Source organism: Pistacia vera, unplaced genomic scaffold, assembly GCF_008641045.1.
Source record: "Pistacia vera cultivar Batoury unplaced genomic scaffold, PisVer_v2 Contig39, whole genome shotgun sequence".
Lineage (NCBI taxonomy): Eukaryota > Viridiplantae > Streptophyta > Magnoliopsida > Sapindales > Anacardiaceae > Pistacia > Pistacia vera.
Genome location: NW_022196212.1, coordinates 826126 through 839570, shown reverse-complemented (window position 1 = coordinate 839570; position 13445 = coordinate 826126). Strand labels below are relative to the sequence as shown.

General features: G+C 35.9%; 1 protein-coding gene across 1 annotated transcript; it reads right to left on the bottom strand.

Moving 5' to 3' along the window:
- Positions 1–1330: 1330 nt before the first annotated feature.
- Positions 1331–10603, bottom strand: LOC116141024 (5'-3' exoribonuclease 3-like). Its single transcript, XM_031426585.1, has 24 exons — positions 10221–10603; positions 10016–10118; positions 9279–9355; positions 8588–8779; positions 8330–8449; positions 8183–8245; positions 7792–7941; positions 7503–7667; positions 7244–7321; positions 7018–7104; positions 6050–6346; positions 5705–5800; positions 5424–5519; positions 5253–5323; positions 4865–4993; positions 4711–4787; positions 4573–4613; positions 4414–4488; positions 4180–4337; positions 3250–3354; positions 3082–3157; positions 2919–2998; positions 2098–2776; positions 1331–1808 (listed from the first exon to the last, which is right to left on the bottom strand). Exons 1-24 carry the CDS (start codon positions 10422–10424, stop codon positions 1545–1547), a joined length of 3483 nt encoding a protein of 1160 aa, XP_031282445.1. The 5' UTR covers positions 10425–10603; the 3' UTR covers positions 1331–1544.
- Between the last annotated feature and the right edge of the window lie 2842 nt (positions 10604–13445).

The window sequence follows — 13445 nt, the reverse complement described above, 5'->3', positions numbered from 1 at the left end:
TTCTGTGGCTCAGCCATTATTTGTCAAACTAATGAAAACTTAAAAAAAATTACCAAACCTTGAGAAATAAAATAATACAATATCAATAATTTGAAAAAAAATAATGCAATAACATAATACTTTATCACTTGAATAAACTATGAGAAGCAAAACCTTGAACAAATGATGTTGAAAATAACATCCAATTCACAAGGAAACACAAGAAAATTTTTACGTGGAAAAACATCTTCAATTAAAGAGAGCAAAAGACTACGAGAATCTAACGATCCACTTAAATCCAATATAATTAAAAGAATTTACAACAATCACAATCCACCAAAAATGTTCTACACAAATTTCTTATTTCTCCTCTTTTATTATTATTATTATTATTATTATTATTATTATTTTGGCTTTCAAAGATTATAATATAAATTTTCATAACTTTGATAAGACCTAGCTTAAGCTAAAGTCAACCAAAACTCAAATTAAGTCAACGTTGTCTTGACTTTTAATATGAATTAATAAAAAAAAGGGAAATTTTCCTAATATAAACATAGATAATAACTCAAACTTCTTTAATAATTTTGAGTAGCTAAACGGTAACGTTTAAAATGTAAGAAAGTGGTGGGTGAAGAGTGAAGAATAATGTTTAGTAAAATATAGTTAAAGTTTAATTTAGGAAAACAAGAACATTCTAAAACACAAAACATAAAACAAATTCACAAGATCCATGCCTTTTTCGATCTAATTAGAATAAAAAAAACCTCCAAAAAATAAGCATGATTCAACCCTAAAATAAACTAAAATGAAATAAACAATACTTATACCTAAAATTGATAAAACAAAAAACGAATCTAATTGTGACACTTGATTAATGAAAACTTCAATAATTTCAGCCTTCAAAAATTTTAAGAACGAATAGCATAGAAAAAGTGAAAGAGAGAATGAGAAAGTAAAGAATTTTAAGAATAAAATCATAAAAAACAAGTGGACGTATAAAAGAGTGGAGAAAGTTTTAAACTTTTAATATGATGTAGACGTAGAATATATATATTAATAGCAAGTTTTTTATGAATCTAGATATATGTATAATTTTTTTTTTTTTTTTTTTTTTTAAATTTGAAGGTAAGTCTGAATATATATATTAATAAAAAAATTTATCCTATATAAACAATTTTTTTTTTTTTTTTTAAAATGTGAAGGCCTACCCTCTAAGGACTAGGTCCGCCCTGGAGTACACAGACCCAAACAAGGCACAGACGCCCAAAAAGGGCACAAAGCCCCAACACGAGCACGCAGGCCCAAAGAAGGCATAGACGCTCAAACAGAGCACGCAGACTCAAAATCAGAACAGGAAAAGGCACAGACGCCCAAAAGAGCACCCGTGACTAGTTATATTATAAGTTTATAGCATCATGATGCACATAAATATGTTTCCTACTGCAAAAACAAAAACACTTGCAGAAAGTTTGAATGATCAAGCACCTTTGAAGAAATTCATTGGGACGCTTCTCTGCAAAATCTCCTTCACGAGATCATGCACACCCACAAGCAGGAAACTATTATTGGTAGCTGTTCCTGGGTGGTGGGGGAATATTATTTGGTCTTCTGTCGAAAGCTGAATATTGATTCCCTCCTTGTTGATGGTGATTGTAGTTTACCCTCTGTTGATTGTTATAATGGTAGCCACCCTGGATTCCTCTATATTGATACTGGCCCTGATTTCCTCTGTTTTGATACTGGCCCTGGTTTCCATGGTGTTGATAATGAAACTGGTTTCCTCTTTGCTGATGGTGGGCATACCCTCTGGGAATGCTCTGGTTAGCCTGTGACCGACNAAGCAGGAAACTATTATTGGTAGCTGTTCCTGGGTGGTGGGGGAATATTATTTGGTCTTCTGTCGAAAGCTGAATATTGATTCCCTCCTTGTTGATGGTGATTGTAGTTTACCCTCTGTTGATTGTTATAATGGTAGCCACCCTGGCTTCCTCTGTTTTGATACTGGCCCTGATTTCCTCTGTTTTGATACTGGCCCTGGTTTCCATGGTGTTGATAATGAAACTGGTTTCCTCTTTGCTGATGGTGGGCATACCCTCTGGGAATGCTCTGGTTAGCCTGTGACCAACCCCATTGATGTAAATCACCAGCACCGGGTGGTTGGTGGCTCTGAAAGCCATTGTAACCACCTTGAACAGAATACGGAGTAGCCCCAGTTGGTGTTTCGGCTATGAGTGCCAGTCGGTAGTTTCCTCTTTGTTGATGGTGGGCATACCCTCTAGGAACGCTCTGGTTAGCCTGTGACCAACCCCATTGATGTAAACCACAAACAACAGGTGGCTGGTGGCTTTGAAAGCCATAGTAACCACCTTGAACAGAATACAGAGTAGCCCCAGTTGGTGTTTCGGCTATGAGTGCTGGTGGGTACATAGCATTGAGTGAATCGGTTGGCTGCTCTCTACTGGTACCTGACTGATTATTTCTTTCGTATTGCGGGTGAGACCTTATGTAAGGAGGGTGAGAAGTTGATGAAGAATAGTATTGATACCCACTGTCATAGGACGTGGCAGGCACTGATGATCGAGAACGTGCTGCAGGAGAATGATCATGAGCCCTGTGATTTTGATAGGAAGGAACTGGAAGAACATTGGTTGCAGCATAATAGTAAGGTTGCCGTGGACCAGGCACATGATTGCCATACCCATTGTTACCCCTCTTCAACTGTACACTATTAACACCAAGCCATTGGAATGCCTCTCCGAGCTCATTGCCAGAATCGGAACCATGGGGATTTTGCCTGAAAGCAAAAGCAAAATTCACAACTCTTGAAATATGTATTAAAAAAATTCAAAGTTTAGCACCAATCCACACGGAAAGGAAGAAAAAATGTTGAGCTTCCAGTCACATTGGCCTCTCAATGAATTGAAGATCATGCACACCTTCTACTTTTATAAGGTCTCTTCCCAGTATCCTCATGCCACAATATAGGTTCAGGTTTGAGATCCCCCTCTTCCACCGTCTACAAATGGAAATTTTGAAATAATTATTCTTCTAAGCAGATATGATACATAAAACAACAGATAGGCCTCACTGATTGCCTACCTTTTCAGGAAACATGACCTCGACAGGAGGTCGAGGGATGTGTTTATGTGCATCAGGGAGTTGGTAGGAAGCACGTCTAAATGCCAAGGCACAGAAAGAAAAAGAGAATTAAATAGCAAATCATATAACATGATCACTTCAATAACTTGACAGACAATTAAAGCTTACATGACTTGATTGCTCTTAATATCTTCCATCCCATCAACTGGGGACTTGAATACGGAAGCATGAGAATCACCAGCAGCAGGGGATATATAACCGTTCATCCCATCACTGCAATACCCCTAAATACAATCATAAGATAGTCCAAACGTACACTAAATGAGCTGTGCTAAACATAATTAGTAACAATACAACACAGCCACGATGCAAAACAACACTTAAACCTCTAAACACTCGAAACTAGAACAGAACACTGTACTACATATGTATGTGAGATTTTGGTGATAGCTAACTGGTTTTGGCCACAGTGATAATAGAACTATTTCATGATTACTACCATCGTTCATGTGTAATGTGTAAAAGAAGTGAAGAGTCTTGTAATCATCTTTTCTTTTGCTGTGTTGTGGCCTCAAGTTTACATGTTAGAGCTTGTTGAACATCTAAATGTCTCGGCTATTCCAGGTTCTAGTGAAGCAATTGTTATGGTGAATGTTGTTTCACCTTTAGGAAAGGAATGGAAGCTAAAATACATTGGAGATGCATTGTTTCAGCTATTCTTTGGGTGATTTGGCTAGTAAGAAATAATCAAATTTTTGGTAAGATTAGAGAAGAAAGCAATAGCGAGTTGTAGGATTCACTTCCCTCTAGGATTCAATTGCTAAGGAATTTCAAAAACTTTCTTTTTTCTTTATTCATGTCAATTGGGAAGAGCTTATAGGTCGATTTTATTGTGTTTTCGGGTTTTCATTCAAGGGAGGGATGTTGTTCTGTATAACTAATTATATGAACCAAATACAGCTTATAGATGAACCTCACATATTTGTAAAACAAATGACAACTGACAAATGAATCCTATAAGTAAAAAATACAGCCTAAAGCAGTCCACCTTCAGGGCTAGAAGTAAATGCAAAACGTTGAACTATTGCAAACACAAACCTTAGCTCAGGTTTGAGACTTTCTTTCACTTCAGCTCTCTCTTTGACTGTTAATTGTTTACAACGTTCATTGAGTGTAAATATGCTTGCCGAGAGAGGATGGGATAGTAGCACAAAAAGCATGTCAGACATCGAACTGTTTCTCTGCACTTCCTCAGCCTGAAGAAGAATTACACATTCATTAGATAGATGAATATGAAATGATCTTACAGAAGATAAGAAAAAGCAGAATTACCATTAAAGTAGGTTCAATTTTCTTGACCTCAGCAAGAAGGCGAGCTTCATCAATGAAAGGCAGCTTTGCAATACCCTTAGAAGGAAATCAAGCCGAAATGTGTATAAAATGGAAAAACCCCTCAAATAGAAAGTTATTTAGACCAAATGATGGACTCACCTGCCAGGCATACCGTTTTCCATTCATGTCCACTTTGAAATCTGACAAATGGGACAAAAAATCAAGATGAAAAATCTTGAAAACATGATTTTAAGAACAGATAATCAGTGGGACTTTTCAATTAGAAACGACACATACCATTTGGATAAAAATGAATTATAGGCGACTTTGGGTCAGTCATCAATTTTCGGTAATGCTCAGGGAGTGCATGGGCACTGAAAATGGGTCACAGTAAGTACCTTACTAATCAGGGAATTTATCAGAAATAAGAATAAAAATGTAGCTACCACACCTTGCAGCAGGGAAAACTCCCAATAGTTGATTGAACGGTTTAAAGGGCAGACCCAGTTCAAAGCTTATCTTCAGCCGGCCGAGACCTTTCAGATCAGAAGCAAAGGGTGCATAATGATAAGGATAAAACCTGAAACCATGAACGCCAAACAGGATTAGGATCAAATTCGAAAGACAAGCATTTTGTAACCGAATTCAAGAATGAGTGACAAAACTATCGCCAAAGGAAGAACAAGCTTGCCACCAAAAATGAACACCAGAAGTGCAAAATATAGCCTAAACTGATACCAAAAATGCCTTGAAAGATCTTTACTTCTGTCTTTTAATATGCATCAAACTAAGGAAAAACTGCAAGAAATAACAAGAACTCAAAGAGAAAAAATACTCACCACTGCCAAGAACAGACACCTTCGTAGTAATAACGCATAACCCAACATAACCCTTCTATGTACCTCAAAACCTACTCAATCAAAACTCAATAAAAAAGGACAAGCCAACATTGATTGAAAGATATAGACAAAAAACACGACATCAATAGCACTTAAGTTCATCTAACTTACAACATCCTTTCGTACATGTTCACGTTCCTCAAGAGTTTTTGCATTAAACTTCTCCTCATAATACCTTTCTTTCCATCCTGGCTCTCCCAATCTAACCTGATAAAAAAAACACAAGGGTTATAACAACCATAAAAATATGCAAATATAAGCGAACTAAAACAGAGTTTTCAAGAGAAAAATGATGTTCGTCCACTCAAAATTTGAGAACTAGATGTATAATCAACAAATGAAGCATCATTTGGCAACTTTATATGCCTCATCTGAATGCAAAATCTGCATACCTTATCTAATTGTGGATTTTCCGAGTTAAAAACATCAGACTTCTCACGAAGAAACTCCTTAAGTTTTCTTTTCAATTCTTCTTGATTTTCTTGCATCTGAAAATCAAGGAGCAAAATATTAGCCAAAACGAATCAAAATAGCACAAAATAATCCCACAAAATTTTCAAACATATAACAGCAAGGGAAGTAAATATAATCTAAAATGAAAAATAAATGCACTCTTCACTCACTGCCCGCAAGGCTCATGCCAATTAAAGGTAGTTAAGCCCATAGAGTTAGTACTAAAGAATGGCCAAGGAGTGAGAGATACATTAAAGTGTCTCTACTTAAAATTGAAAACATACTTCTTTTTCTAGACTAGTCTCTGATTCACAAATGACTCTACCAATAGTGGCCCCAGAAGACATATTTGGAACTTTATAGGGCTGAGCAGAAGTTCCTGTACCGGCAGATGTCCAAGAACATTTGCCAGAGTTATCATTTCCCATTTCGTTAAACGATATGGAGAGGGAAGGACTGGAAGCCATACATGAACCAAGAAACTGAGAAACAGGAACCAAAGAATCAGGTTGGGCTTCAGGCTCTTCATTGTCTCCTATTGTTGCTTGAGCCATTTCACGCATGATTCGTTCAGCCTGCCTCTGTAAAATATAAACCAGAATAAATGAATATGAATGCCACAAGATATGTTAAACCTACCAACCACAAGAATAAGAAGTACGAGCATGCAACAACTAGAAGCCTTGTTCCCTCACAATTAACAAATATCAACACCACACCTAGCAAAGCACATTCTCATCAAACTTTATAAATCGACCCTGCAATTTCCTTTTTGGGTAAAAATAGTGTTAGAATTGACCACTTATATTCCTATTTATCAATTTGCTCAAAAAAATCTTTTAAGAGAATTGAGGATTATAGGATTTCCCCACATCAATTTATTTCCGATGAAAACAGCTAGGATATCCTAACCTATGTCAGCATATACTGCCACAAGAAAACCTATATCAGCATATGCTGCCACAATCTTAATTCAGAAAACCTTCATTCCTGCAATCTAGTTCATTCTAAAAGCCAACATTTTCATGGACCTAATTTGAAGTCTAAACTGCTCCCAAAAAAACAGAAATGCTGTGGAATAGTATACTTGTAGCCCATACAAAGCTTATTGGGCACTCCATAAAATTTGGTACATCTTCAGCAAGTTACACGTGATAACACAATACTTCCCAACTCATACAGCCCTAGTATATTAAGTACATATTTCATGATGAAAGAACCCCATGTTGATCTGGGAAAAAAAAAAAGAAACCTGGTGCAACCGTGCTCTTTTCTGAAAAATTTTAACCTCAAACGATCCAATAGCTTGAATAAAATGTTCCACCCTGCTCAGATTTAGCTGAGAAAGGAAACAAGAAGTTATGCAAAATGTCAAAACAATCTCCTAACCAAGGCCGAAAATAAAGCCAAATGCAGTTGGAAAACTTAAACCGCTTGAAGCAGCTTCTAGAACGTATAACAAACAATCATTTTAGTACCTTGCATCCATCAGTCAAGTACCCGCCCAAAGCCGTAAACTCTTTTTTGTATATAGCCATCAGTAAGTTGATTGCACCCTGAAAAAGAATGCATGAAAATAACAAAACAAGGATGCACTTAAATTAACAATTTTCACTGCAATTTTGAGTTAAAACATTCCTAATAGAAAGTTGGCTAGCAAGTTGGAGTAAAAAATTTAGATGTGTCAAGCAAGAAGGGTGGGCCAACTACTAGAAAAGCTAATGAATATTTACGTACCTCACGAATCTCCAATGTAGGCATATGTGGCACAAAATCATTGCCAACAAAGAAACACATAAAGATAAAATCATCCACAATGCATTCAAGATCAATCTCGAATGGAGGGTTAGGAATTCTCATCTCATAGTCCAGGTATTCTCTAAGAGTCCAAAGGTTAAGAAGCTGCCAAGAAGAAAAGAACAGATTAGGAAATAAAGGCAAAAGGTTAGCTATAATTATAACCACATGACATTTATGAAAAGTTTTTCAACAGCAGCTGTTTAAGGACATTTCAATTAAAACTTACCTGGTATGGCTTTTTGGCCCCGAAATCCCCATCCCCTTTCTCATCATATTCTCCTGACTTTCCCTTTGCCTTTCCTACACAATATTCTGCTAAATGACCCATCTGACCGCAAAGGAAGCATTTGTTTTGCTGTCCAGGAGTGAATACAATCTGAAGAATACCATTTAAGAAAAAGCATACTTTAACAATTTGAGATTCTGAAAAAAAGGGACTCCAACTACTAAGTGATTCTGATGAATGAGCATCTACTGAACTGAGACACTATTCAAAAGAGATGTTCAAGTGGGGTAAGATGATTAAAATTCCAGGAAATGAAATAGGTCTCTCTCTCACTTAAACATGCCACCGAAGTACAAATTAAACAAGCATATAAGAATAGTAATATACAAACCTCTCTAAGGATTGAAAAGTGAACTTCATGCGTTGCCAAAGCCAACATAATTAAATCTGCATCCTGTCATTTATCATATGGGCAACAGTGAATCACAGGCAATGTTGCTATCAGAAATGGAAAAGAGGGTCTGATGTAATAATATACCAAACCATATAGACAATGACGTGTATTTGGATCAAAACCAGGAAGATTTCTTTGAAGACGAATGTACGACATAATTTTATGCTCCCCTTCACCAGGGACATTTGCATCAGAAAGAATAACCTTCAAAACCAAGAATGCAAGCAAAAGGTAAAACACAATTTCAACATCATTCTAATGGACCAAAAGGGTAAGTATATTATCTTAATAGCAAAGAAATAAAACACAAAGGAAAACACAGAAACGTGACATGGATGGTACCTTGATATTTTCCCATCCAGGATCATTATTTAATCTAAGGTGAATATAGTACTGCAAAGCAATCGACAAAACAGCCATAAATGAAGTTCCAGGAGTGATAACATTAGAATCACAAACTTGAGAATCAAATTTAGGGGGGAGCTTTCTGCCCTCCTTCTCAAACTCCAGCCGCAACCGTTCTTCTTCAGCTGCCTACAGAATGAGAACCGAAGAATCAATCACTACGAAATGACTCATTCCTCGCTTTTAAGATTTTTCTATTCTTTACAAGTTGGGGAGAAGGAACAGAAGCAACTGTAATTTATACAACCTAAAAAATCTGCAGATATCATTAAGAAGAGTGGGAACAACTGGACAAGGAAGGCTCCAACACATCTAAGTTAAAATGCATTTAACATCAAGATTTTTTGCTAGGAAGATGTGTAACTTGCAAATCTATAAAAACACCATTAATATTAAATATCACAAAATACATTCCGTATGAGTCATAACTGCTTGTCAATATATCCATTTTTCTATAAAAACGTCAAGAATATACAACTAACAATTAAATTTTCTATGAAAAATTGCTTTTGGTTAATAATTCTACTAAATTCAATATAAAAATAACATGTTGATTTTGTTAGTTTAAAACTCTCTGCATGCATACACACTAAACAGCCCCCTAGAATTTGAAAAAGTGCATACATACCGCATCTGCAGCATCTTTAGCTGCTCTAAAACGCCTAGTTCGCTGCTGATTCATTTTCGCCCGTGGGGCAACACCATCTACAAGTTGTCGTTTTGAGATAATCAGCATTTCAAGGGAAAGACTACCAAACATCAGGTGCATTATGCCAATGCCGATTAACGCATACCATATGGTAGATGGTCTTTAAGATAATCATGTAAGTCACAAAGTTTTATTGGCTTGACACATGAATGATGTGATACACCCGGTACATAATAGTTTGCCGCGCATTACAAACAATACAAATAATAATTATTCCATCCATGTCTACCTCTCCACAAGAAACATATTACACATAACAAATAGAGTGAGACTGTTTACACCTTAAAAACTAGTCTCAACACCCATTTCTAAGTACACACCCAATTAAAATTCTGAAAATTGGATTTTTTTATGGACAAAATCATTTCTAAAATTTAATAGTTGTATACTTAGTAAAATGGGTGCCTAGAGAATTCTTTTTTTTATTATTATTATTTTTTTAAGAAATATAATAATAATTCCGTCACTGTCTATACATAATCAACGGGGTGACGCCATTACTAAGTACACACCCCATGAAAATCTTAAATATGAGATTTTTACACTACCAAAAAATTCATTTCCAAAATTTAGACAGTGTGTACACTCAGTAATGGAGACTCTGGAAAGTACTCAGAGAAGTTTCTTCTCTTTGCAAATGGCCCTCCAACACTCACCAATCGCCAAATACAGCAACTTCCTAGGTCGCACCATCGCAAAAAGCCTGTCGATGTAATAAAAAACACACCGAAACACCTCATCATACGTCGATGGACCATTCTGCAAGAGTGAAGTCTTATTATGAGAGAGAGAGAGAGAGAGAGAGAGAGAGAGAGAGAGAAACTCGAAGCAAAGCAAAAATGAAGTTGAATGAAAAGTTACTCTGTCTTCAGGATGGAAACAGGGATGAATAATCCCGTTCATGTCGAGATACAAGTTATCGAATTCAATTTTATTCGGATTCGGTTTTCTCGTATCCACCGGAATCTTAACGCCGTCAACTACAACCGGCTCTTCCTGGACGACGTCCACCACCACCAACGGATACTTCTCCGATAGCCACCGGTAGAACACCGGAACTCCCATTGCCAAACAATCGACCGAACCTCGCAACCGACACGAACCAGCAAACGAAATCGGGAACTGGAAGGGTTTAAGAAAGAATTAAATGGTGAATTAATTGTAATTAATTTGATTTTGAACTGTCATTAGTGGAGATGGGGGACCGGCGGTAAGAGCATCTTAAATGACTTTTATATCCTCCAAACTCTTTATTATAAAGACTAAAGAGTCAGACTCTTTATTACATAGATCCCTTAGACAGACAGTAAGTAGTGCAATTGATCTCCCCATACGATCTATGTGTCAAAACATTTAAATTCTAAGATTTAGTTTAAACAATAAGGTCCAATAAAATCTGAAAATAACACATAGGTACTTATCGATTAACGAGTGTTTGAAGAATTTTGTTAAGTCTCTAAAATTTCTATAATTTGTCATATTTTTTTTTTCTTATAATTAACATAATTATTTTAAATTTCTATGGAATATCTAGAAGATACTCTAGTTAAAACGTGGTAGCGATTATTTGAAACTATTAAATTGAGGTTTTGATATATATAACTAACTCAATAATCCTAATTTCCCAAATTGTGTAGGTTTTACTTAAAGTATAAATCAAACTATAAAATCTAATGACTTATCAATTATACTCTTAATCTATAAACCCGTAGAAAATATCAAAAATCCCCCTATAATATTCTTAGAAAACCCTACAAATATCAAAATCTCTCAAACAGGGAGGTATTTCATAGTTTTAAGTAAAAAAGACCTGCAAAAACTGCAAAATACCTCTAAAATTACTGTAAACCCCTAGAAATATTAGAAACTCCCTAATAATATAAACTAAAACCTGCAAATATCAAAACCCCCTTAAGTTGGGAGGCATTTGATAGTTTCTAATAATCACTAGGGCGAATGAATTAACCCAAAATATCTTTACAGCCAAAGGTTTTTTTTTTTTTAATGATCGAAAGTATCCGGTCTAACTTACGCACACCTCAACTAATCTCCCGGGACATCAGAACTACCGGTCAAGTAAGAGCTCCAATGAGTACCCCTATTAGCAACCAAGGAGCAACTCAAATTCAAGACCTCTGCAACAATACACCTAAAAGACCCTATCGAACATAGCTAAAGGTTTATGTTTCTTCTTTGTTTCTCTTGCTTTTGTGTACAACAATTTCAAAATGAACAACTCAACTTCTTCTACTTAAGGGTGTACAAAACCAGATATTTGATCCGATTTTGTATTTTTCTGATCCGATCTGGAAATTCTGATCAGGATGAAACCTAATACGAATCTGATCTCGATTTTGTCTGGTCTGGTTGTGATCCAATCAGAATATTCAAGTTGGATAAACTGGATATCCGGTTTTGATTGGAATTTATATGGAAAATATCAATTTGTCCCCTAGTTTTCATAATTCTTTTACCTCTACCGCATTAGCATTTCATTACATTTTGACCCCCAAAGTTGTCAACGTATTTTAGAACAATCCACATACCTTACCACTTTTCACCTAGGACCCTGAAATAACTTCTTAAAACTTGGAGTTATGGACAAAACCAGATCGGATTCGGATATCCGGTTTCTTTGTAGAGCCAATCTAGTATTTGATCCAAAAATCCAAATCTTCCAAAAATTGATATCCGAATCCGATCTAAATTTTTAGATATCCAATTTTTTTGGATTGGATCGAATCGAATACTAGATATCAATTTTTTTTTTTGCACACCCCTACTTCTGCTTCTACCTCAAGTGCTTTTGCATCTTCTAAAACTTTAAACTCAGGTTCTTCAGTTGACAACTTCTTGCATCGTTTTGCCAACCTTCAGCTTAGCTCCTCCTTCTTATTCTTCCTCTTCTTCTTCAATTAGTTGTTAATGGCTTAAACAACAAGAAGAATCAATCTTCAATCTGAATTAAATTGTAACTATAATACTTGTACTTTTGGGATTTTATTAAATTTTATTTTGTGATTTTGGGGGAGTAAAATGTAAGAATTTGAAACTTTAGAGGAGAAGTGTTAAAGCCAAACACAAGAGGGACTAAAGAAAATTTGCCAAGATATTTTGGTGAACATGATCACTCAAATAGTGGTGGAGAAGAGTAAAACAGAGGAAGTCTGTGGGGTGAAAGGGAAATAAAAAAAGAAAAAGAGAAGAAGAGAAAGAAAAAGAAAAAAGAAAGAAAGAAAGAAAAAGGAGAAAGAAGAAATCAAAAGAGAGGAAAGAAAATATGGAAAAAGAGAAAAAAAAGATATGAGATGGAGTCGAGAGTGAAAGGAGAAAAAGGATATGAGATGGACCCGAGAGTAAGAGTGGGAGAGTTTTCTTTGTCTTCCTTTCACCATTTTCATTTTTAACCATAAGGGTTTGGTCTGACAGTCAAGAATGCTTGCTCCCTTCATTGAATTCCTAAGTTCAAATCACCTTGGAACCACCTATCACATTGTGGCTTGAATATTGGGCTTGTAGGGTGTTAAGTTTGAAGATTACTTGAGGTCCACGCAAACTAGCCTGGACACACCAATCATAAAAAAAATAAAAAAAATTGAGAGAAAGTGAAAAGAAAAATTTGAGTTGAAGAGGAAAAGAAGAAGAATTTGTGAGGTGTGTGTGTTGTTTGAAAATCCAACCAAAAATGTGGGAGGGCTGGTTTGATTGTGTATTGTGTTGGAGTACTTGTGAGGTGGGAAATAGAAGTATTGAAGAGGGGTTTTGATGTTGGGGTTATTGAAATCTTATTTGGTGGAATTGTGTTTTGGTTGTTTTAAATGAGTTATCATATGCATGTACATATGTATTAGGGTAGAATTGATGAAAGGAAGTGTTGTGGAACGAGGAGATGAGTATTGAAATGGTTGGGTTGAGAGAAATCCAGAAATTTGGGTGAAATCGCAGTCATGCCATGAGAAAGGTTCTAGAATAGCTGGAGTTTTCTGGGGCAAACTTTGCCGCGACGAAGAAGCGATCGAGAAATCTGTGTAGTTGGGTTTTGGGATGCATGAATGAATGAATATAGGACTTAGGTTTGAAGCTTAT